At 40.1% G+C, this 26,991-nt stretch overlaps 1 protein-coding gene across 1 annotated transcript in view; it reads right to left on the bottom strand.

The window, feature by feature from the left end:
- Positions 1-13,134: 13,134 nt before the first annotated feature.
- LOC138740315 (monocarboxylate transporter 8-like) overlaps positions 13,135-26,991 on the bottom strand; it is a 119,378-nt gene continuing 105,521 nt past the window's right edge. Inside the window, exon 6 of the mRNA XM_069892787.1 lies at positions 13,135-13,298. Coding sequence (XP_069748888.1) covers positions 13,288-13,298 — 11 coding nt within the window. The 3' untranslated portion in view covers positions 13,135-13,287. The remainder of the gene's footprint in view (positions 13,299-26,991) is intronic.

Here is a 26,991-nt window from a genome sequence, read left to right as displayed (position 1 = left end):
CTCTATCTACCGCGCTCCTTATATCCTCAAAGAACTCCAGTAAATTTGTCAAACAGGATGTGCCTTAGCTGAATCCATTGTTTCATCTTCCTGATGGATCCGTTTCACTGCAGATGCTTCAAGCATTTTCCAAACTACTGATGTTAAACTAACTGGCCTATAATTCCCTGCCTTTTGCCTACATCTTTTTTTGAATAGTCGAGTGACACTCACCATCTTCCAATCCACCAGGACCTGCCCAGAATCCAGAGAATTTTGGTAAATTATCACCAAAGCCTCAAATATAACTTGTGCCATTTCTTTCAATACCCTGGGATGCATTCCATCAGGACCGGGGATTTATGTATTAGACAGTCAAGTTTTATGAGTACTACATCTCCAGTGATCTCCAGATCCTGATCTCCCACCACATCCATAACATCTGTCTTTGGCATGTTCAATGTGTCCTCCACTGTGAAGAATGGGACAAAATAGTCATTCAAAGCCTGAGCCACTTCCTCATTGTCCAATATCAATTCCCCCTTCTCATCCTCCAAGGGGCCAACTTTCACTTTAGCCACTCCTTTGTGCTTTATATTTTTATAAAAACCTTTACTGTCTGTTTTTTTTCATTATGTGCTAATTTGTTTCTCATAGTCTACATTCCCTCTCCTTTTTGCTTCTTAACTTTTTCCCAATCTTCTAGTTTCCCACTGCTCTTGTCAACTTTATACACACCAGCTTTTAGTTTGATGCCTTCCTTTGTTTCCTCAGTTACCCAGGGCTGGCTGTCCCCACCCTTAATGTTCTTGCTTTTCACTGGAATATACTTTTGTTGGAGCACTGTGAAGAACCTCTTTGAAAGTCCTCCACTGTTCCTCAACCATCCCTCCAAATAGCCTGTGTTCCCAATCTATGCTAGTCAACTCCTCCCTCGTCCCCTTGTACAGGTAGTCACCAGCTTACAACCTATGCCACTTACAGCCTTCTGAACATACGACCAAAAATCTTTGTTTTGAAAAGTAAAGAAAAGATATACATAAATATAAAAACAGCAACGATGACAGGGGTGGCCAACCTCTCGCGAGAGCTGGCCTCGGTGGCCGCCATGTTGTAGCTGATGAATGGTAAAATAGATCAGTGAATTTGCTACTTGTGTCCATTTTGAGATATGACCAGTCAGTCAGAATGGAGCACAGTCATAAATTGAGGACTACCTGTAGTCCCCTCCGTTTTCACATCACACATTGGTTTTAGACGCAACTATTGTACCCTCCAATTGTATGAGAAACTCAATTATAATGTTAACTATTTGCATCTTTATCTGTTTAAAAACCCACCGCTCTCTCATTTTACGAGGACCAGAACTCAGATCTTTGTTGCATTTTCTAATAATTTCTTGATTAAACTATTCAGCCTGTTTACCTACAGATTTGGAGGTCCATTTTGAAATTGGATTTGGAACGATAGTTTTCATTGTAAACACAGCTATTTGAAAATGTATAAAGACAAAAATAAGCACTGAATCGTTTTTAACCTCAATAGAAATTAAGTTACCTTCAATGTTCACTTTTTCTAATTCATCACATTGCATTGAAAACTTTTCAGGTAACAATACTTGAACTTCACAATGGAAGGATTGCAAACTTTTTTTTACAGCACCTCATGCCAGAGCAATCAGAAACACAATATTGAAGTTTCTTCTTTCAACATCAAACTCCTCACTTGATCTCATCAAATACTTCTTTCTTTATTCCTTCTAACTCACCTTCTCTCGATTTTCCAACTCTCATTTCATCATTTCCAGTAGATCCCTTTTTTATTCCATCAAATCCCTCTTCCTCTATTTTATATATTTTCTCATAATTGCCAAATACATTTAATTGTATTTAAATGTTAATAGCTACACTTCCTCGGAAGTGGACCTATTCTTTTCTATATTAAGTTCCAAATCTTTCTGATCTTTTGATTATCATCTCTTCTAAGTGTGCTGTGACATTTGTTCGAAGTATTTATTGCCAGATCACTAGACTGATGTAAAATGCTGAAGGATATGCAGCAGGCAGTATGAAATCAAGGACTATCTGTTAGCACAAGTCCAATTCAGTTTCTCTCACTGATATCCATTCAAATGTAACTCTTGAAACTTTGCTGACTGCAAAGTAATAGTTACTGTATGTTCTAGATCGCAGAGGTATCAGCCAGAAGTGCCAGGGACAGATGTTTTTTTTGTTTTATTCTTTTTTAAAAAAAATATAATCCCCCACTGTAGCGCATCGAATGACTCAAAGATTTGTTGACTCAAACCAAGGCTTTTATTAGCAAAAGACTGGAGCGTATTACATCGAGGTCGACCAGTCCAGACTGGGCCTGGTTACGAGCAGCCTAACGTGGGTACGTGGGTACGGCTCTCAGCCAATCACTACTACTATATGTAAATATGTACATTGGTGATAGGATCCTGTCCTATCACAACCACTACCACAAATTTTTCAGTTGAGTATCCTGCATTTTGTAACATGCCCAAAGTGCAATGGGATAGCCTTGTCCTGGAGATCGGCCATCATGACCACCGATTCTCCCCTGCCAAGTAAGTATGGGACAGATGTTTTAAGAATGAATTGGATGGGAGAGGCCTGGAGCATTATGGAATGGGAGCAGGTCAGTGGGGCTAGAGAGATGATGGTCGGCACAGACAGAAAAGGCCAAAGGGCCTGTTTACTTTGCTGTCGCATTCTATGGACTTAGCCTGACATCCGCATCTCACTTGATCTTCTCATTCAGATTCAAGTTCAAGCTTATTGTCACATGTCACATGTCCCGATGTGCTGTGAGAACATTTGCTTTGCAAGCAGACCAGCAAATCAACCCATACATCAGCCATTCACAACCTTTTTTTCAGCTTTGCCCCCCATCAGGACTCTGCTCAAAGTTTATGGACCCCCTTCCCTGTGAAACAGTCATGCTTTGGTTTCTTCTGTACTTCCTTCCTAAGCATTACATAAGAAGCATACAAAAATGTATGTTACGTGAGGTGTAAAGAATACAAAGTTTTTACCTAAATGCGCTGTGGGCCTAAGAGGCCCAGTTGAGAATGACTGTCATACATCATACAGCAGAAAGACACGCTGCAGAGTGCAGAGATGTGAGATAGTCACACAGCGTGGAACAGGCCCTTAGGCCCAACTCATCCAAGTTGTCATTTGGGGCTGTATCCTAAACTCTTCCTATCCATATACCTGCCCAAATGCCTTTTGAACATTGCAATTGTACCCACATCTACAGCTTTCTTTGGTTGTTGAGAAAGGGGTGGGATGAAGTGAAACACTGTAGCATATTGTACATGCTGCCCACCTATTCCTAACTGCTAACATCCCAGTGTCAGGGCTCAGAGCCCCCTGGGCCCAAGACAATAATATCCTATAGCTTCAGTCCTAGAGCCTCAATAACCCCTTTGGCACAAGAGGGGCAATTGTCTCTCTCTTTCCCATCCATAAGTTTCTCAACTCTTAAGCAAGGCTTCATTTCTAAGTAATCTGAAGGGCTTCCCCAAACATGCTTATAACCAATGTAACCTTTATCCCAAGGTCCCAAAACTAATTAATCCACATCCTTAACAACAAACTGCTTGAACACCAGATATACTCTAGACAAATTAGATCATCAATCTGAGCACAATGTCCTTGCCTCCAAAGCTAGCCCACGAATTCTTCAATAACATCTTTTAAACAAGCAAACATTTTGCCTGAACCCTCCACCTTAACCCCTGTCTCGGTGTAAAGCCAAGTGGAATTGGACTCTCAGAATGAAGAAGTAGGTTAGATCCAGGTGGTAACTAGTGTTGAGCAGAAAAAAAATTACAACAGGGTCTATTGCTTTGCTGGCTGTAAACTAGCAAAAAAGATACAAAAAAAAGAGGTAACCTATTTGCTCATTTGCTTATTTGCTCATGAGTCTAATAATTGTTTCACTGTCAGTGGAGATTCCAAAACAAGGGTTGCACACATGGGCAGCCTGAAATCTGCGCTAATTGGTCAGAGGTGGAGCTATCATATACCCACCTTACCTCAGGATCTTGAGAGGATCAACTAGAGCTCCTTCTAATTACTACCTGGTCTCAGCCTCCTCTGGTTAAAAGTGTTGAGGTGTTTGTTGAAGGCAAGATCAGTCTCTTTCTCTCCAACTAATTGATAACAAAGCTCTTTGGGGGCAATTGACACTGGCTCACCTTGTGGCCGTACCATGTTATCGTCAAAATTCCTGCTGCTTCTATTTTGGCAGGGACTTGCTTCAGAGAGTCCAAAGCATCTATCTGATTCCAGTAGCATCTCACTGAGAAAGGGAGTAAATAGAATCCTGGAGGTCATTTTGGATTTCAGCTGGTGAGAGACCGTCATCATCCATATTTCAATTCATCTAAAATGCTGAGTTTTGGATTATTTTTATTAGACGTAGGTCCCAGATCTGCTCTGCCTCCACCAAAGGCCCTTGCTTCCTGAGAACCAGCCACATCAACTACTTTAGGTCATGAGACTATAAGTATTCTGATTATCACTTGCAAGTTGTCTTTGCAATTCGCTTATAGGAGTGTAAGTTCTGAAGGTGCCCTTGTTATTACAGCTCACCCCGCCGGCCTATCTAAAGCCCTTTCACACGCATCCAGTAAATAGGCCATTCAGTGTCCTGGGATAGGAATGGGGGTTTGAACTTTCACACGAGACCACTCCTAACTAGGACACTGAACACTTTCACACAGGTGAGGATTTATCTCCAGTTTTGGTCTGTCCGACCTTTAATAGGAAGTGCCTGCAATGCAATTGCCCATTTCACACTTGACTGATCTCAACGCCGGCGTCTGCAGATTGTACTAGAGGTCGAGGCCAGCAATCCCCGACGTGAGATGACGTCATCTCACGCCCGCGTCGTGCAGATTTTGCTTTCACACTTTAAAGGCCAATTGGCGTTCGATTCATGGGATAAGTGTGAAAGGGGCTAAAATCAACATTGACCAGGGTGTTCGCCAAGGTGGGGTTTTGCTGAGTTTCTGGAGGCCTGCTGATGGAATTGTACACCAACAAGCTTCAGCATTTGATAGGGTGAAAATGAATCTGCTTTCAACGGAAAATGAGTTTGAACTGAACCCAATTCCCCACTGATCACAAGCCCACCAATGTGCTGTGGTGATTGGCAGTAATTGGAAAATAAATTGCAAAGCAAACTCCTTTCACAATATGACATAAATGGTGCTGCATCAAAGTATTTGTCTCTGCAAAACAAAATTTTGCTAAATCCTGACACTGTTGCAGAATAGTAATTATTTACACCTATTATGGGGAGAGAATGGTTTCACTGATGTGGAAATTAATGGAGAGATGTAGTGTAACACTGTTCAAAATGGTTGGGAGTAATAATATACATATTTAATGACATAACGAAAGTCAAAATGAATTGAATGTATTTGGCCCCTTGCTGATTATATTATTCAATGGCAAAACTCGAAGGGATGATTAAGCAACACTGGAGGGTGTAGAGATATACTCAACTTCATGCAAGAGATAAGATTAGGAGGATAACATTTCTCCATAGGATATGCCTAAATATTAGCCAAAGGAATTTATTTAGGAAATGCAGTCCACCTGCTGTTCCATTATCTACGCTGTAATATTCTTTTGCAGAAGCTGTATCCCATTGACCACGACCAAGGAAGAGGGAAATGCTTCGCTTGATGACTATTTCCTTGCTTATAAACTGAAGTGATGTGAATCTTGTGTGTAGAGTTCATGATATTGCTGTGCTTTTAAAAGAAAAGTGAGGGAAGTTTCAGTTGTTCTCAATATAAAGTTCATGCATCTAAGAAGACTTGAAACTGTGTGAAGGACTTTGGATGGTGATGCTTTCGTGAGGTAAATAACTGAGATGGAGCTACCAGCAAAACTTCCTTTATTGAACATAGTCAACAACCAACCAAATGCAGTTTCTAGTACAACAAATGTAATGGAAATCATATCATTTCGTATGCTCAGTTCTTAAAGATATACTGAACCTCATATATTCGACAAGAGCCAGGTATTAAAAGGCCTTTTATCTTGCAATGTTACCCCTGTGTCATTTAAACCCAGACCATGAGGGGTTGTGGGCTCCCGGGGACAAGCGGACAGGCACTGGGCATCACAGAAGGGGGAGACCACCCACAGAGAAGTAAAAGCCTGGGAGATGACCCTACATCTACGGGACCAGCGAGGGGCTCGACAGCTGAAAGACTCACCACAGGCTGCAGGCTGCTGTAAGCTGGCTTGTGAGAACCAGGTATCAGGACTGGGATTTGTGAGGGTGTTGATACCAAGAAGGAGCCTGGGTTCCCTGCTGGAACAAACTGGAGGGCTTGCAGCTGAAGAGCTTATGGGAGTGCAGGAGTTGAACTCACAGATACTCAATTTCTCTTCCTTCTCTTTCTCTTATTAGTGAAAGCTAGTTGCATCACTTTATGGCAAGCAAAAGTTTGCAGATTTTATGCATTTATATACATGACAATTAAGGAATCTTGAATCTTATTGCTTTGATCAAAAAACCTAAAACGATTCTTGTTCATTTTAAGAAGTAGTTTTCAAACTGCTCCCCTAAGCTCTCATTCCACTTTAAGTATTCCCTATGCATTGGTGCTCTGTGATTAGTAAGGGATTGCTTAGCGTGGTATGTGGGGGGAGGGGGGGGGCGAAGAAAAAGTTTGAAAACCCCTGTTTTAATTGTACCTCATTGACTCGTTATGTGCACGGTTTCATAACTCCAAAGGAAATGGGCCAATGACAATTTTTCTCAAGCAAAATATTTCAGTAACAACTGGGTCTAGAGTAATGATTCTCAACCTTCCCTTCCCACTCACATCCCACCTTAAGCAATCCCTCACTAATCACAGAGCACCAATGGCATTGGGATTACTTATGGTGGAATGTGAGTTTAGGGGACCGGTTTGAAAAACCACTGCTCTAGAACAATGCCTTTGGCATTCATAATTTTCATGAAAAATCATTTCTTGCATAATCCAATATGGTGCTGACGTGGTGCTTGATCACAAGTTCTTCTGATCTCATCTGTGTGTGTGACCACAGCTATTGAACCATTACTGGTCTTTAGGTACAATTTTTGTTCCAATTGTTGGTAATTCTAACTGACAGATATGTGCATTATTAATGGTACAGCTTATTATTCCACAATATTTGTAGGATATGTATCGGGTGGAAGCAGCAAAGTTTTAAATTAAATTGTGCATCGTTGAATGCAGGCATGTGGGCCAAATAATGTTTCTGTCCTGTACTGTTCTGTGTTGTAGGTCAATATTTCTTGGAGATTTCATATTTAGATAATAAAATAAATTTATTCCCAAAACTGATTTTAAAGAAAACCCTGAAAGAAAAATTTATGCTTTGCTTGTTGAATATTAAAGTTCGAGTTAAGCATTATACTGTAATTTATAATTCCAGATGTATGGTTAAGTCCAAATATTTGCCTAGAGTTTTCTGCTTTGTATAAGCAGACACTTTTTTATTTTGCAAATTAAATTGGTTTAAAATGAGTCACACAAGAGCTCCAGAGTTACCCAACAAACAAGGAAAGTCAGGATGTTATCCATACCAGCAGATATTGTATTTCCAGGGTTGCATATTGTACATTTCAGACTATTTATTATGACAATCTTATACAGGATAATTGGAACAGAGTAAATACAGCATGCAGTGAAAAAATTCATTCAAGTAGGCAAGGTGACTAATGGAACATAATTTCCAGAAAGATACACATCAACGTGACTGCCGGCAGGGTGAGATGGCTATTATAATATCTTGGCTTGAAGCTCCCAGATGCTAAGCTTCATTAGTTGGGCAACCTCCAATTATTTTCTGGGTACTTATGTTGCTCCACAGATATGACAATCCAGATCTTCAGTGTTGCACTCAGAGTTCTTCACTAATCTAATAGAAATGATGAGGCTAATTATTGCCATCTTCATTCCTTTCAGGAGGCCAAACTTTTCATATCTGATGATGTCTTCCATGATTTGTTTGATTGTGTTCTTGCCCTTGAATTTCAGGTTCAAGTTTGTTTTTGAATATTTTAATATGAGATTTCACATCCAAACTACAGAGTACCTATGGATAAGATGTTAAAATTCTCAAAGATACACTACACTTAAAATCACCAAGGCCTGAAGAGGGCGCACAAAATCAGGGAACCGGTGCGGACTTGAAGGGCCAACATGGCCTGTTTCCGCTCTGTAAATGGTTATATGGTTATATGGAACAAAATACAGTGTTGGAGGCTGTTTTTCAAGTATAATTTGTACATCATTTCTTTCTTCTTTCTTTGGCTTGGCTTCGCGGACGAAGATTTATGGAGGGGGTAAATGTCCACGTCAGCTGCAGGCTCGTTTGTGGCTGACAAGTCCAATGCGGGACAGGCAGACACGGTTGCAGCGGTTGCAGGGGAAAATTGGTTGGTTGGGGTTGGGTGTTGGGTTTTTCCTCCTTTGCCTTTTGTCAGTGAGGTGGGCTCTGCGGTCTTCTTCAAAGGAGGTTGCTGCCCGCCAAACTGTGAGGCGCCAAGATGCACGGCGATATCAGCCCACTGGCGGTGGTCAATGTGGCAGGCACCAAGAGATTTCTTTAGGTAGTCCTTGTACCTTTTCTTTGGTGCACCTCTGTCACGGTGGCCAGTGGAGAGCTCGCCATATAACACGATCTTGGGAAGGCGATGGTCCTCCATTCTGGAGTCGTGACCCACCCGGCGCAGCTGGATCTTCAGCAGTGTGGACTCGATGCTGTCGACCTCTGCCATCTCGAGTACTTCGACGTTAGGGATGAAACCGCTCCAATGGATGTTGAGGATGGAGCGGAGACAACGCTGGTGGAAGCGTTCTAGGAGCCGTAGGTGATGCCGGTAGAGGACCCATGAATCGGAGCCGAACAGGAGTGTGGGTATGACAACGGCTCTGTATACGCTTATCTTTGTGAGGTTTTTCAGTTGGTTGTTTTTCCAGACTCTTTTGCGTAGTCTTCCAAAGGCGCTATTTGCCTTGGCGAGTCTGTTGTCTATCTCGTTGTCGATCCTTGCATCTGATGAAATGGTGTAGCCGAGATAGGTAAACTGGTTGACCGTTTTGAGTTTTGTGTGCCCGATGGAGATGTGGGGGGGCTGGTAGTCATGGTGGGGAGCTGGCTGATGGAGGACCTCCGTTTTCTTCAGGCTGACTTCCAGGCCAAACATTTTGGCAGTTTCCGCAAAACAGGACGTCAAGCGCTGAAGAGCTGGCTCTGAATGGGCAACTAAAGCGGCATCGTCTGCAAAGAGTAGTTCACGGACAAGTTTCTCTTGTGTCTTGGTGTACATCATTTAAGACACGTGCAAAAGTACAAAGTTACAGAGAGAATTCAAATGGTACGAAGCAAAGGCAACGTAATGTTACTATTTCGGGATCCATTCAGAAGTCTGATAGTAGCGGGAAAAAAAACTATCCTTGAATTTCATGGCGCGTAATCTCATTCTCCTGAATGGGAAGAGATGAAATGTGTGGTTGGGGTGAGGTGAGTCTTTTAATATGTTGGCTGTCTTTTTCAAGGCAGCTGGAGTTATAGATAGTTGATGGAGGGTTATAGGTGGTGTATGCTGGAGGAGTGTGTGGGTGTATACGTGTGTGTGCGCGCGTTCGCATGTGGTGTGCATGGGTGCATTTGCGCACGCAAGTGATGGACTGAACCACGTTCACAATCCTCCACAGTTTCTTGCAATTTTGTGTGGAGGAGTTCTCATGCTGGGATGCTTTCAGTGAGACACCTGTAGAAGTTGACAAGGGATGCAGATGACATGCCAAATTTCTTCACGTCTGTGCATTTTGTGTCTCTTTGATCTGTGTCAATCTTATATTAAACAGTGGTAATTTTGAATAGTTTCAGTATATTTAATGGCTTCTTATTTCTGGTAATCACATAATCTTCAAGATGAAAAAGTAACCAACCTGCAGTACACAAAAGTGCTGGGGAAACTCAACAGGGTCATGCAGTCCCCATAGAAATTAAAATGCTGTTGATGTCTTTAGGAGCCTGCTGGCCATGTCTTCTAAGATCTCTAGCAGCTCAGTTAAACATAAATTCCTTTGATATATCAATCCTATTATTCTTTTGAAGGTATGTTGCCATTATATCCTTCAGCATTTTCCTTCACAGGTTGGCAACCCCATGGTTTCTCTCCCCTCGGACTGTAAATGATGAGCATCAGCCTTGTTGTCCTATGATCCACTGGAACAATTTCAGAATCTATAGAACTTTGGAAAATGACAAGAGGAGCATTTCCTTTCTCTAAATCCACTCCCCTAACCAGCTGCCAGAATGCATTATGGTCAGCCTCCACCAAACAAATGGCTTGAAAAAAAAAGCTAATTTGGCTTCTGGAGAGATTTGAGGCAAATCTCTTTAATAGTGGGAGAAATTCACCTTGGCAAGTAGAACAGAACAGGGAGCTTTCCATCATCTGGCAGCATTCTGGTCTATTGAGCAGAAGCCTGTTATGCGTTTCCATGCAGGTGATCCTCGGAGGGTGTGCATTTATTGCTGAGGGAGTACAGTGGGAACCACGACCCCTGTCCCCTTCCTGAATAATCATTATGGACATGAGCATTTGTCTGTAGGCATAAAATATATGTCTCCCTCGAAATGTGTGCAAATATATAATTTCCAACACATGCTTCTACAGTCTCATAATAATAGCTGGAAATATGCTCTATAATAGGCCAAATGCAATAGCATTATTCATTGTAAGGCATTAACTACATCTGAATGACCTTACTTGTCATTTCTTAGATTTGCTGTTTTTATTTCAGATTTCCAGCGTCTGCAGTATTTTGATTTTGTGCAATCTATGTTGTTTGAACCAAATTACTGTTCAAATGCTCTGAAATATCTTTGTGGGTCAGCGTGAGCTTGATAATACTTCAAGAGAGTCTTGAGGTTCGTTCCTCTGCTGAATGCCATCATTTCAATTGTAATGGTTGCTATGTATGCATTTAGGTTTATTGCTGTTTAATCAACAAAAAAAACCAGATCTGCAAGACGAATTTGGACTTTTATATTAGATTTTCACAGCACTCTCTGTGCTGAAGGCCATGTTCATAAATTAGTCCTTGGTAATTACAAACCAGAATCCAGCTTTGCACAATGAAACCCAGTAATTATAGTGAGCCCAGGAGTGGAGAAGAAACTCATTGTTTAATAGCCCCGAGTCATCTCCTTCATTTTAAGAAAATAAAAAAGATATTTTATCACAGGTGAAAAGACGTATGGATAACACATTGGTTAAGAAAAACACTGAAGATAAACCAATGCACTGTAACATTCAGAAAATAATTTATTATTTACAATGCTTAAATTCAGGGCAAAACTGGATCTGAAGAGATAACCCTTCTGTGGATTAACAAGCTACGCCATCCTCTCCCAGTCAACAACACTGCCATTTTGTCGTTCATTCTCTGTTTCCCCCATCACGGGAACTCGCATTGTTCTTCCAGCCCATCCGTGCCCCCCCCCCACCCCCACCCTCTTTCTCTGCAATTTGAACATTTTCTAACTTTTCTGCTTCTGATAAGAAATCATTGATGTGAAATTCTAACTCTGTTTCTCTCTCCACAGATGCTGCCTGATTGGCTGCGTGTTTCTGGCATCTTTTGATTTTTGGTCAAACCTTCTGTGTATCTTCCTACAAATCAGACCATCAGAATGGTTGAATAATTGTACCAGGCCTGTGTGAGATACAATAAAACCCCTGATATCTGGAATTTGAGCAACCAACAGCTTTGAGCAACTGGAAAAACAGATTGAGGGAGATAAATTTTTTAAATTTAAATAAATAAGAATAAAATAATTGGTTAAAAAGTAAGTAAGTTTAAAGTTTTAAAGTAGATGTTCTCTGAAGTAACACATAAACCTTTGGTGAAGATGGGAGCAAATAGTTAACTAGCAGAGCAGCTGTTTGAATAAAGTTGTGTGAAACAGCTTTGCCCAGGATGAAGAGCTGGTTGATGCCGTTCGCCATTGGGGTGACTCTTTTAAAATGTCTCCTTATCCCTTATGTTTAGTAAGAGACGCACCGTTCAGGGACTTTATCTGTGAACGTAAGTGGGGGGTGGGGGAGGGGGATTTAATTATTTATAATGCACTGTTCATCTTTCGGGCAGCTCCGTGGAGGGGGAGGAACCTGCAGATGCAGCAACGGTTAAATGTGTTCAAAAAATGTGACTGAAAATAAAGTAAAAATGCTTTAAGCTTTATATATTCATGCAAGTGGAGTTTGTTCAGTGTAAGTATTTTTGTCTTTTATCTTTTAAACTGTTTATTCTTAATGGAGATATATTGGTTAGGCAATGTAAGAGTAAGTCTCAAGCAACCGAAAAATACACTTATTCAGCATCTACCAATCCCCATAGGTGCCGGATACCAGGGATTGACTGGAAATTGATCATGATGGTGTTTATCATCATATACAGTGTATAATGTCCATGTGCATCAACATTCTCATTTGCAGCAACTAAACTTTAAAAAATTAAAAGAACATGAACAATAGTAATTTAATTAAGGAGACAATAAGTTCAAAATACTGATAGATACTAAATAGTCAAAATTGTTATTGTGTAAAAAATCGTGACTGCAATATTTCTAATGTTGGATGAGTCCCTCATCAGTGCAACAAAGGGAAGTTCAGGAGCCTAATTGGTTTGGGAAAGTAAGATCTTGAACTTAGAGGGGCTTGGCTTCAGACTGATGCTCCTTCGACCCAAAGGGGCAGTGGGAAGAGGTTATGACTTCTGGTTCTTTCTCAGTTCAACAACAGACAATGAAAATTTAAAATGTATCTCTCTAATTAAATCAAGCTGTCAACATGCTGAGGACGTCGTTGATAACGGCTAAGCTTCTCAGTGAGAAAATCACCAAGGGATTGATCCAATTTCATCTAAACTGCTGAATGAAAATAGATATGCAAATAAGCCTGCACTGAAACCAACTGAGATCACCCCTCAGCTGACAGTTGTTGAAATTATCCACATGCCAATTTTATATAGCTGCCGTTCTTGAATAAACTGGACCAACGAGCAGGTACAGGGAATTGCAGTTTAATAATAATTGCACAATAATAATTCACTGATATTATCAATTTGTGGTCAAGAAAGCAACTTTAAGGTAGAAAACATACCAAGATGTTTCACTGCAGTGTCATCAAACACCAAATCTCAAGGCAAAGATTAGGACTGATTGTTTGATTGAAGGTATAGGGTTATGAAGAGTCTAAAGGACAAAAAAGAGGGTGACATTAAGAATCAGGGAGACAATTTTGGTGTTTAAGTTGAGTTCATTAACTATATATCTTTACCTCCTGTGGACGCTGTGAGACTGGCTGAGTTCCTCCAGCATTTCTGTTTTATATGACAATCATAGCGTCTGTTGACTTTTGTGTTTCACTCTTCAAGCTTATTATTACACATTTATAACCCGACAAAGCAGCATTTCACGGTGCACACACATGCACAGATAATACACCGCACATATGTAGTGGACAAAATAAATGCATATAAATATTTTAGAACAATTTACTTATTTCATTTCTAGGAGACCCACGGTTCCACAATACCATTCATCAATCTCATAGCCTGCAGGACTCTTTTAATTTAATTTAATTGGCTAACTATTAGAGCTTTCCTTTACAAGTAGCTGTCCAGCTGCAACAAGTAAGAATTTTGGTGCATACTCACATTGTACAATGTGTATGACAATAAACTCATCATCGTTAATCATCTGGGCACCAACAACTTCAAATATTGATCCTGATATTCCCATTAACACTTCTCTTGACTAATGTTTTGTTTATATTCCCCTTCTCTTTCATCTTTGATCACTGTCCCATCTGATATTTAATTTCTCTTTCTTTCCATTCTGTTGCCTTCATTTTTGTTCTGTTTACCAACTCCTCCAGCCCAACTCATTTCACACTTTCATAACATTTAATCTGGCTCTTATATAATTTTCAATTTCAATGAAAAATAACAGTCCTGAAATATAAATCTCTCACAGATGTTGCTAAGCAAAATTCTGGAATAGTTTGATATTTGCACCTGCTAATATATCAGAATGTGTTTTCTGTTACATACTTTAGATATTACAGCAATGAATATCGTCTTCTTCAACAACTACTGCTATTTTTATTTGGTAAATGAGACTGAAGTAAAAATTTACCTTGGAAAATACATGGAAGTGCACAATATATCATGACTATTCATTGTGTACCTGACTGAGATTTTTGTTCTATCATAATCAATATAATTAAATACCCATCAGTGTTCTACAGGAGACTGCATATACAATTGTCATCTGAGTAAATCTCTTCTCCATTACAGTGGAGACCCGATTTAACGCCAATCTGGATATAACATAATTGGACTCAGGCTTCGGGTTGCCACGAGGAGCGAGTACAGGTACTTGGGGCTGCCACAGAGATTGGAGCCTCTGTGAGCAGCAGGGACTTGGGGCTCATGTAAGCCACAGGGATGGTTGGTTTACTAAAAATTAAGTGGTGTTTTAATTTCAACTGTAACTACAACGAGTTATTGAAACCCTGATTTAGTGCGACCCAGCTTTTATTGCAATGCAATTTTATTTTGGACCCAAACTATTGCGTTCTAATGGGGTTCCACTCTACTTTTCAAAGATTAAGACACATTTATCAATATTTTCAGGGCCTTCTCAACAAGGAAATTGTGAATTGTTCTATTGTCCCGTTCTAGCACTTGCTTTGTCCAACCCCTCTGCCTCTCTCAAATCATTCCTTTGAAGCTTTGCGAATAAATTCCACTTTCATTGACATACAACAGCAAATTAACATAAATTGGAATGAATAATTTCTCAACAGGACAAAGCATAAGAAAATGTTCCTGGCAAATTAATGCTTAAATTATTAGAACTGAAATCATACACCTTAACCTTCCATTAAAAAAACCAGACAATGCTGCACACAGAACTAGGGAACATTGAAAACTCCAATAAAAAAACCCAAATTTCTACCAACTAGAAGCAAAACCAAGTTTTATGCCACAGTTAATTAATTTTACTGGGGAGAACAAGGCAGTGGACCACTATGAAAATGAATGAAATCTCACATGGCAAGACATCGACAGTAAGAAGGTTTCCAACTGTCACTCCAAGGAATGGGTCACCCGTTTGAGGGATGCAATAGGAAATATAATGGTATTGTGATTTGCTTGTGACCAGATTATGTCAGAGACCAGCTGGAATTAGTGTGAGGGTGTCAGAGTGAAATTAAAAGATTCTGATGTTATGTAATCTGATATCATGATATTTGTGTGGGGCACAGGATATGATGTTTTGAACAAGGCACGGTGACACAAAATTTGTTGGACCAGTCTAACATGCACACTTATATTAATGAGCAAATTGTTTGGCCATTTCTAGCAGGCAGGGCTTATGATGTGAATGGGAATTTACCACTAAATGCCAGGTGATTTCCACTATTCTCCAGTGGTGAGATGTAATTACACCACTAGGTCACCAGGGGTCACCCTGATGACCTTGTCTATAAAGCAGTCCAGAGCCACAGGTTCGTCTTACAGAGAGACAAGGCCTCTTAGTGTACGTATTAGTTTATTAAAGCTGTCTTCTACTCGCACTGCTGGTGTGGTTATTGTCAGTACATCTCCTTGTGGACGTTACCACCTGTCTCACTGTGAATTGGAGGTCTTGGTGGCATTGCACTGTAAACCAAATAAGCTCACCTCAAAAATTTAGGGTTGGTGCTTTATATTGAAGTCTTTTTTTACAGTAAGATCTATGTTCTTTATACATAGAAAGGCTGGCATAGAAACTTTAAAACTTCATTCTTGCTGGGTGCACCCTTACTGTGTTTTTAAATCTAAAATTCACTATCAACAGCCTTTCTATCCTTTTTAATTCTCTTTTTGCTCTTCATCAAACCTTCCTTTCCCTCTCTTTATTTCTCCTCCTTTATGTGATGAAGGAAATGTCCCGTGCAATGCACCATCACGTGATTTTGAGCCACAATATCTTTTGTTTTTAATATTTTATGATTTTCCAAACAAACAATGATCAGACATTGTCAGAGTCAATGTTAGTAGAATCAGCATTGACCACGGTTTACAATGACCAATTCTATACAAGATTTCCTGCAGAGTTCAAGCTCTCTCCGTCCCCCTCCCACCCCCCAGACCCTCAACATTTGACACTTAACCAATCACAGTTAGACATGACATTCAAGACACTCACAACAAAGATATTAAACATATCTCAGGGGTTTATGGGTTTGTCATGACTCGGCGGCCAGTGCCCAGGCTGTTTCCTTCTCCTGATGTTTCCTGGTTGGGATGGGATGGACCCCTCCGACAGAGGGATAGATGGGGAAGGCGTGATGGTCCACACTATAATCATTTGAGCCATCATATCTTGCTGTGTAACTGCAAAGTTCAGTCCAAGTAAAGTCATGCATAAAAGCTCAGAAGCAGAATTGCCTATTTATTCTTTAATTCTGCCCTCTGTTTTTAAATGTCATGACTAATAATAGCCAAAGGCTACTGGGAGCATTGCTCTAATAGGACTCAAAGAATTATTGAGGCCCTTGAGCAAAGAATCTCTGACCTATTGCCATCAGGAAGGAGGTACAGGAACATCAAAATCAGGACTGCCAGGCTGGGAAATATTTAAGATAGATAATGTAAACTTTGTGAGATGCAATGGTACAGACAGATCTTTAGTGCTGTTGGAGCTGTCTGTGATTAGACTACCAAGGGGAGCGAAAATAAGATCAAATAACAAAATACTTACAAGCTGCATGAAGATGTTAACCAATTTATATTTGATCTCCTGAGTGGAGAAGAGATGGCAGAGTGAACGAAAGCAAAAGAAGTTCGGACCTGCTTCAGCTAGAACAAGTGCAGAAAATAGAATGAACTGTCAGGGGCCTCGTCAGCTTCAAAGGGGGAACATCCAAAGCTGAGAAGAAGAAAGGAATATCAAAACCCCTTGTGTCATCATCAGAGCAAATGGTGTGAAACTGGGAATGAACCATATGTTTTCTTGGATGTAACTGATCTTTTGCTGAGGATACCTCAGACAAATGGACGGTTCAGTATTTAGATATGCAAAGGGTATCAGTTGTGTGCCCTGGGTAACTTGTGTCTCTCGACCTTCTCCAATTCAGAGAGTGACACCATTCTGGTTGTTTAAGCTTTCATGTTGCACCTGAACAAAAATGGCTTGGTCCTATCAGATCTTGGACAGCATCTGCAACGACTTTCTTTAACATTGCAACTAACATTGATTTAGATTACATACTTAACCTTACAGTGTCACTTGAACCCATTATGTTGCAAGATAAGATTATCTCCATAGAGTCAGGTTGATTCAAAGTGTCTTAGTCACAGAATTCTTCAGAACAGAAACAGGCCCTTAAGTTCAACACTTCCATGTCAACCTGTGGTCCTTCAGAGTTAGTCTCTGTGGTGATACACCACTAGCCTACTGCAGGGGACAACCTGTGTCCCTGCAGAAGAGCACTGGAGGACAAGGCAGCACCTGGCCAGCTGTCAATCAGCCAACCTGAATGGACCAAGCACCACCCAGTCAGCTGCCAATCACCCTCCGGGATATAAGCTAGATGCGGCCCTTTGAAGCCAGTCTCATAGCTTGCAATAGCATCCTCACAGCCAGCTCTGTGGAAGCTTATGTTGAATAAACCCTATATGTTTTGTGTGTTTGCACCACAGTCTCATTTGCCTCCATTTGTCTGTACCTTTCTAAAACCTGTCTGAAGGTTTTTTAAACATTGTAATTGTACCTGCCTCTGTAGCTTCCTCTGGCAGTTTGTTCTATATACCCACCACTTTCTGTGAGAAAGGGTTGCCCCTCAGATCCCTTCAGGTTTCACATTAAATCTGTGCCCTCCAGTTTTAGACTCTGTTACCTGTGGAAAAAACTACTCACCTTATTTATGCCCATTATGATTTTTATAAACCTCTATAAGGTCACCCCTCAGTCTCCTACTCCCCAGAGCATCCAGTCTCTCCTTTCAACTTGAGCCCTCCAGTGCTGATAACACCCTCGTGAATTTTTACAGTATTTTTTCCAGCTTGGGGATTGGGTCAATCCAGATTTTCCAATTTCTCAAATTTAATGAGGAATAAAGAAGGTCCATGTGATAGGACAGATCTATCACCAATGTACATAGTGTATATAGCTACTGTATCTAGACTGTGCTTACAGCGATTGGCTGAGAGCTAAGCCACGCCTATTGTCTGGGCCTTAAAGGGTTGCGTCCCTAGCCAGGTCGGATCATTCCGGACTGGTCGGCCACCTGTGAAGAGCTCCTGTCTTTTGCTAATAAAATTGTAGAGCTCGTCGAAAGAACCAAAGACTTGTTGATCCAAACCAAGGCTTTTATTAGCAAAAGACAGGAGCTCTTCACAGGTGGCCGACCAGTCCGGAATGATCCGACCTGGCTAGGGACACAACCCTTTAAGGGCCAGACAGTAGGCGTGGCTCAGCTCTCAACCAATCGCTGTAAGCACAGTCTAGATACAGTAACTATATACACTATGTACATTGGTGGTAGATCTGTCCTATCACAGACTATTTTGATGGTTTATTCATTAACATATATAGCCTGCTTCATTTATCAAAACAAGCAATTTTAAGGAAAATTAAAGTGGTCGCTTGTTGCTGCTGTGCACTTACGGATGCACGTACGCACACAAAACCCCGCTAAATTTTAAAAGTTTGATAGTTTTCAGATATCAGGCATCCAGAATTTTGGACTTCTACTGTAGTTAGGCAGCCTGAACTGCACACAATGTTCCAAGTGTGGCCTCACTCACGTCTTGTAATGTGACGTCTAACTCCTGTACTCAGTGCCCTGACCCTGCCCACCTGTGTTGCCATTTTCAGGTAAAGATGTATCTATGCACTTTTGAATCTCTGTTCGACAATCCTCTCCAGGGCTTTTCCATTTACTCCTTGAGTCCTGTCATGGTTTAATGTATCAAAATGCAACACCTCGTATAATACACATTAGTTCAGATGGTGCCGCATCAAAGTTTGTACCAATATAAAAACATTCTTTGAAGAGTCCTGATAAAGGGTTCCTACCCAAAACGGGTTGCTTCTCAACCTGCTGGTTTCCTTCAGCAGGTTGGCTTTTGTTTCAGATCTGCAGTCTCCTTGGTGAATTTTCCATAAGTAATTATGATATGTAAGTATATTTAAGATTTATCAGTGGGCAGTATTAATCCATTTTTACCACTTGAAAAGAGTTGAGAAGATTTTGCTGGAAAAGTGCCAGTTTTCCAGTTATTCCCTTATCAGTTTATTTGATAGAATTGCTGTGTCAACTACCTGGCACAGAATTAAACTGGAAGTAGAGTGATTTAAAACATCTTATTGTGTCCTATTTAACATATAAAGCATGAAATGACGTTCTAGCTGACTAGTGGGAAATTGTGGTGAAGTTCATGATGCGTTTATAAGAACATGAGCGTTTATAAAGGCTCGCTGTCAAACAGCCATTTTGCATTAAGAAATAATAAAGTCAGAGATTTAGTCATCTAGTCCAGACACTCTTCTCAGTTCTGTTTAGGCCCTTCAGATGTACCTTTGAAATAATAAATGAGGGAGATCATGGTCAAACAACAATGGCATCGCAATCTCTAAAGAGACCATTTGGAATCCATAAGGATCCTAAAGCCCAAAATTAATTATCTATCTGAGATCAGTCACACAAAAGGAGAGGGCACATTAGAGAGGTTTGATCATAGAATAACCTTATGGAGTTTTAAAATATTAGGTCAAATATATCAGAGTAGCATCCATTGAAATGGCACTTTTAACGTGAGAAAGATTTCCCAAGATGCTTTACAGAAATATTTTGAGTTGAACAGCATGGGTTACCTCAGAGTGGATTATATCATTGAAGACATGGATACAAACAAAAATCAACAAGAAATCATTTTAACCCAATATGTCAGGATCATTATACGATTAAACCTGCTAAGTTCAATAAAACTTAATTTAACGTTTCTCCAACTTCCTTTGTGATACAAAAAATCTGAAATTATCTTTGTGTTCAGCTTGAAGTTGCTTGTCATAATCCCCAATATTTTTTTTCAGGAAGCGAACTTTCGATAAAAAAATCTTGACTTGTGTAATAGGACTTGCTTCCAACATTCCTAAGGTGCAAAGAATGCAGTTCAAAATCTATCAGGATGGGCACATTATACCTGTGTAGGCTGGCTCAGATCCTGCATTCAGAATGAAGACGTCTGAGTAGAATCTCCCTTTGTTTTCCCTTCACCTCAATGCTAGACTATGTCAAAAATTCATTGACTTATTTGGTAGAAGGTCACTCTGCCAGGTCATTGGACCACTCAGTTTTTCAAAGGATAGAATATAGCAGGGCATTGTATAAACTATTACTCCAAACTCTTATCCCCACATTCATAATCTACAAAATAGCACGTTGAACTGTCGCATTTCAGGATTTCATGGCGTTACATAAACATTGTCTAATTCCAATTTGTAATGATGGGATGAGGACAGATTTAAATTTGAGTCACCCATAGACCCTTTGCTTCCAATTTTTTAATTGTGGAAATTCTCCAGATGAAAAGTCATAACCCAAAAATGTTGATTGTTAATTTCCTTCCAAAGATACTGGTTTATCAGCTGTTCCTCCAGCTTTTTGCTACAAATTTATATTAGTTTTACTTTCAACATAATGGCATTACCATGACTTACTGCAATCAAGATAATAAAGATCAATATTAAGATGCCAATAGATTGTTGTTCAGTAATAGGACTGAGGATTGGTGAACGTTTTGTTAACTTAAGATTTAAAAAAATAAAATGAAAGTCCTGGGAGTCAGAAAACTAGTTCTGTGTGGCAAAAGAGATCCTCGCTGGAACATTAAATGGGCAGGAGAAAAATCCCAATGAGACTGTTGTTCAGTAATAGCACTAAGATGGAGACTGGATGGTCAAGAGAAAAACCCTTCCAGTGCAGTTCATTCAATCTGCTCCAAACCTTGGCATCACTCCAAACTGCCATGAATGACTTAGATATCCATGCCCTGAAGCATGTCCCTTTTCATGAAGGGTGTGGAGAGAGATGGTTTGGTACCAGTCCTGGTTCATCTCCAACGTCTTTGGAACAAAGTATTTTGTGCTCTGGAAGTTGTTGTCCAGAAGTCAAACTGTGATGGTTACCATCTGTAGCAATAAGGCCATCATTCTGCCAAGGCAACCCTGCAATCTGCCCGAAAGCCACGGGTTTTCCAACCAATGGAGATTTTCACAACTGAATGTTGCCCCAGGGCCTAGGAGAATGCTCTTGAGATAAATGTGTCCTTTAGCAAGGAGAAAGACGGCCATCTGAAATCTTTTATGATACATTGGGGCTTCCAGTCTTTCTTTCAAGACTTTCTACTATTATGGACTAGTATTGTATTTATTAAAGTGCCGTTGAATATAATTCCATCTGCACACAATCTTTGTGCATATCTGTATTTATTTTTAAGAAGTAACTGTTTAATTTCATTAAAAATTAATATGAATTATCTTTGATTTTTTAAAGTAAGAAACCATCACCTCTGATTTTGAAACCCTTCTGGAAGAAGCTAAAGATGTTAATACACTTTAAAATTAAGAAATTCTTAGCTCTTTATGTCATAAAATTAAACTCCATTTTTAAATAAAATGGATATTAAGACCATAATGGAACCTTTCCTAAAATCTGCCGTTAAGATGATAGATATGACTTCAAATTCAATTACCTGGATCACAGCATCCTTACAATTCTTTATCACTGTACTTGGACACTGAAAGAATCGGCAGAATTTCTAATATCATTGCCAATCTTAAAATCATTCTTTGAATCAAATCAAAACCTCATAATTGATTTGATTCTGCAAAAGCTTAACATTCTCTGTTTCTCACAGCTCATCTTACTTTTCACAGAGTCCATGTGTGAAGAGGGCTGAGCTGTTGTTGCCAAAATCTCTGCCAATATTAATCTTTGGCTCCTCATTAATATGCCTATCACTATACAGATTCAAATACTTACACATAGCTACAGAACAAAAGCAAAAGAGGCTGTTTCCTCATGATTCATGGCCACAACTGTCTAAAACAATTCTGACAAGATGGCATTCAATGAAATGCTTATGCAAATTGTCACGACAAGTATTACAGTCAAAGTGGCAATCTATGTGGAAGATGCTGATAAGAGGTTAAGTTAATTATGGTGATTTATAGTCAATATAGTGTATTAAATTGCATTTAAGGGTTGATCTTTGATTTGGTGCTCTAGGGAAACACATCTCAGCAAGTTCTGAATGTCCAACCCAAGAATTCCTTTCATAATAATAGGCTGTGCTCCCCCCCATTTTGCAGGATATATTCCCACTAAGTGTTGACTGCGATTGCAAATGACAGATCACTGAATCAGTTCCATTACTATTCTGGGTATTCAAAGGCTAATGAGTCTGCCTAGTGTAAGATTAGCCAAGTTCCAATCGATTGGGTCTCCCAGTATTTATACACTGATACCTCCCGAATCAAGGTCAATGGCTTCCAAATTTAATTCCTTACTTTTCATTATGGAGCAATAAATGTCAACAACACTGGACAACAAAGAATTTTGCTTCTTGGATTTTGGACGGCTGATCATGAAAATTGCCTTAAATCTTTCCTATCACGTACTTTTTTTGGCTATAACCTATTTTTGTGATTTCCCATCATAGTTTAAATCTACTTCAAACATACAAAGCTATGAAGTGTAACATGTCATTGAAAATTCATTTTCTGCATTTGCACTTGGACTTCTTCCTTGCTGATCTTGGTGCCGTCAGTGACGAACATGGTTAAACATTAAACCAGGACATTGCGACCATAGGAAAACAGTATCAGAGCAACTGGAATCCATCAATGATGGCCAACTATTGCTGGACACTGACAGAGAGGCATCAGATGCTGAGTACAAACAAAAATCAATGGCAAAACATTTTTAGGTCGGTTGAACCAATGCTTTATCTGTGATAAAGCATTCTAAAATTCAATAAAACTTAATGTTTCTCCAACTTCCTATGTGACACAGCAAACCTGAAATTATCTTTGTGTTCAGGAAGCAAATCTTCTGAAAAATTTGTTGTCCAGTGTTATCTCTAGGGATTTATTTGTTGTGAGTCCATTTTGCCTGTCTGAAACTCACTTCTCATTTATGCCAAGATTATTATTTCTCCTTGAATTATTACAATTGTAAAAGACAAGCTCTCATGTATTCCCTGCTGAACACTTCATGAAAATAGGAAAACAGTGTTTTGACTGCTATATAACCCTTCCCATTTTCACTCATTCTTTAGAGCTCTTGCTTTTTCTCGGTTATTTTTCTTATATTCATAATATGTAATAGTTTTGCTTATGTTTACTTATGTTTTTACATATTGAGTCTGAATGGTAGTCTTTTCCAAGTCCTTTCTGTTGGTTGCCAGAGATGAAATTATCAATCAAATTATGAACAATGCAACAAGATTGAGGGACCCTATTCCTCCTCCCATTTCTTATGTTGATATATTTTAACATAATTCTCTGCATTTAAATATTCATCCCAGTGAAATCAAATCCCCCCCCCAAAAAAAAAATTTACCCCCAATTTTACTTCCAATTAGTTTGTTAATTCATGTCAGAATATCCTTCATGATCAGTGTTGTGCCTTTAGAGATTCTCCACTTCTCCTGCACAAAATAATTGTTTACCCATTTGGAGTATCTGGAGAGGGTCCAGAAGAAGTGCATTAGGATGTTGCCTGAATTAAAGTGTAATAACTGTAAGGAGAGGTTAGACAAATGGGCTGTTTTCTCTGGACTGAGAAGAATGGATAGGATAGACAGACAGTCTTTTGGTCTATCTCCAATTTTAGAATATCCTTCCTTAAATGAGTGTACAGAGTCATCCAGATATGCCCTCACTAATACCCTCTTGTAATTAAGGTCACTTTGACACTTGCTTGCTAAGGACATTGCACCTGTTTGCTAACATTTTGCAATTAATGCAAAAGAATACCTAGGTCTCTCTGTATTTAGTTTATTTGTAATTCTCCTCCATTCAGATAATAGTCTACCTTTAGAGTCCACTGACTGAAGTGCATACTTCCCTACTCCATTTGCCAAATTTTCATGCACTCACTCATTCATTCTATCTATATCCTGCCACAGAATTCAGATATCTTTCAGCAAAACTGTTTTCAGTTTGGAGTGATGCCAAGGTTTGGAGCAGATTGAATGAACTGCACTGGAAGGGTTTTTCTCTTGACCATCCAGTCTCCATCTTAGTGCTATTACTGAACAACAGTCTCATTGGGATTTTTCTCCTGCCCATTTAATGTTCCAGAAAACTTGGATAACACGTTCTCTCTCTTCCTCCAGATCGTTAGCATGAGCAGTAACTCAGGCCAAGAACTGATTCGAAGGGCACTTGCCTAGTTACACCATTCCAGCCTGAAGAAGATCCACTCATTCTGACTCTGTGTACAACAAATCATCATTGCTTTGTAATGTCCTTCCCCAGGATCACCCTTCTCAGTGGCATCTTCTCAAATACATTCTGGAAATCCAAATACACCACATCTACAGGTGTGGACCACTGCTGATCATTTTCTGATTATAAACCATGTTGGCTTGTTTTGATTACGTTAAGCTTCTCTAAGTGTCCAGTTATTTCTTCCTTGATTATTGAAGCTGGGTTCTAGATAACAAGAGATGTTCAGGTATAGGCCTGTTTCTTGAACAAAGCAGTCACCTGTATAGCTTTCTGATGTACTGGTACTTTCCTAAGTGAAAGTGATCAGGAACAGCATTAAATTTAAAACACGAAAATCTGCAGATACCGTGGTCGAAGTAAAATCACTCAGCAGGTCAAACAATGTCCTTTATATAGCAAAAGTAAAAATACATAACTGAAATTTCAGGCTTGAGCCCTTCATCAAGGTATGGAAACATGTCGGCAGACGTCCAAGCAAAAGAGTTGGGGGGGGGGGGTTGCTGGGGTGGGGGGGGGGGGGGGGAAGGTGTGGTCAGGCCAGATCTACACTATTTATTTGGCAGGTCTTTTTAAGTTTCTGTTATATGCTGAGCACCTGCCCAACCCTATCCCTTTCTAGAATGTTCACTGTGGAGGACTTAAAGCCAAAATGCCATTGAATGTCAAGAGTGCACTCTTAGACTTTCTTTTGTCGGAGGTGCTCACTACTGGTACTGATATGACAGAAATGTTCATTGCTACTGTGATCACTAGAGCCTTTGAGACGACTGTCTGTTGTATGATGTAGAACAACTGACTACTTTCTTTTGTACCACACCGGGAGAGCTCAAAACTGTGCATTGCTTTAAAGAAAAAATGCACTCATTATTCTTGAAAAGGAAATATATTAACAAAACAGCTCTACACTGGGCATCCCTCGATATTGTCCATGTCATGTTATGTAGATGCTTCCTCAATGTCATTATCTGAGGAGCTGAGGAAGGAAATTAAATTATGTCAGGGAAGATTCTGCGAACTTTATGAAGTGAGTGGGGTTATTGAAGAAGCTACGCAAGAAAGCTCCAACAGGAACTATCATAGAATATGGAACAGCATAGCATAGTATGAGCCCTTCAGCCATGGTTATTCCCACCTCTATAAACCACGATTAATATAAGCTTTTCCTCCCTCACACCCCCTCACCCTCCATTTTTTTTAACATCCATGTGCCTATCTCAGAGACTTATAAAGGTCCCTGTTGTACCAGCCTCCATCACAACTACTGGCAATGCATTCCAGGTACCCACCACTCCATGTGTAAAACAATCTTACCTCTGACCAAACTTTTCTCCACTCATCGTACACTCTGGTATTGAACAGAGCTAGCCTGGGTAAAAGGTACGAGCTGACCATGCCATCTGTGTCTCTCATTATCTTGTACGCCTCTCTGAAGTTGCCTATTATCCCCCTCTACCCCAAAGGGAAATGCCGTGGTTCACTCATCCATAAGACATGTTCTTCAATCCAGGCAGAATCCTTGTAAATCTCTTCTGCACCCTCTCTAAAGCTTCCACATTCCTCCTATAATGAGGCAACCAGAACTATGCTGAGGAACTCCTGCAAAAGGGGCTCCAGGAGCCAAGAGGATTGACCTCCAACTATCAAAATAAACTTGTAATGTGTAAGGTGATGTCTCTGCCCTTCATTCCTTTCCCCTCTGTATCACATTAAGTCAGATTCTACATTGATACAAAGGGCAGTCGCTATCACATCCTCTGTGGAATTCATATAATTTGTCCATGTTTCAATCAAGAATATAAAGAGGCTTCGCCCCAAATTTGTTTGGCTGCTGCCACTAGCAAAGGAATATTGGTAAGAAAATTGTGTTTGATAGCAAAAATACAAAGCCGGAGAAACTCAGCAGATCAGTGTCCTTTGTATAGCAAAGCTAAAAATACATACGGAAAAAATTCCGCAGGTGCCCGAATTTAAAGGTGGGGGGGAGGAGAATGGTCGCAAAGGCAGGAGGTAATAGGTGGGGAAGGGAGGGAGGGCACAGCAGCAAGCAAGGGGAGGAGGGATGGCTAAGTGAAAAGACAGGGAAAGGGGTGGAGAGCTGAGGGAAATATGACAGGGGAAGGGAAGGGAGGGGGAAAGGAGAACAGGTTAGCAGAAACTGGAGAAGTTGATGTTTATGCCATCCGAATGAAGGGTGCCCATCGGAAAATAAGGTGTTGTTCCTTCAACTTGCAGGTGGTCTTGGTGGGTCAGTACACAAGGCCATGGACAGACATGTGAATACGGGAATGGGAAACAGAACTGAAATGGTTGGCCACTGGGAGGTCCCTGTCACTGGGGCGGACAGAGCGAAGATGCTCAGCAAAGCAATTTC

Source organism: Narcine bancroftii, chromosome 8, assembly GCF_036971445.1.
Source record: "Narcine bancroftii isolate sNarBan1 chromosome 8, sNarBan1.hap1, whole genome shotgun sequence".
In the NCBI taxonomy this organism is placed as follows: domain Eukaryota; kingdom Metazoa; phylum Chordata; class Chondrichthyes; order Torpediniformes; family Narcinidae; genus Narcine; species Narcine bancroftii.
Note: the sequence above shows the minus strand (reverse complement) of the source record. Positions and strands in the feature narration are given on the sequence as shown.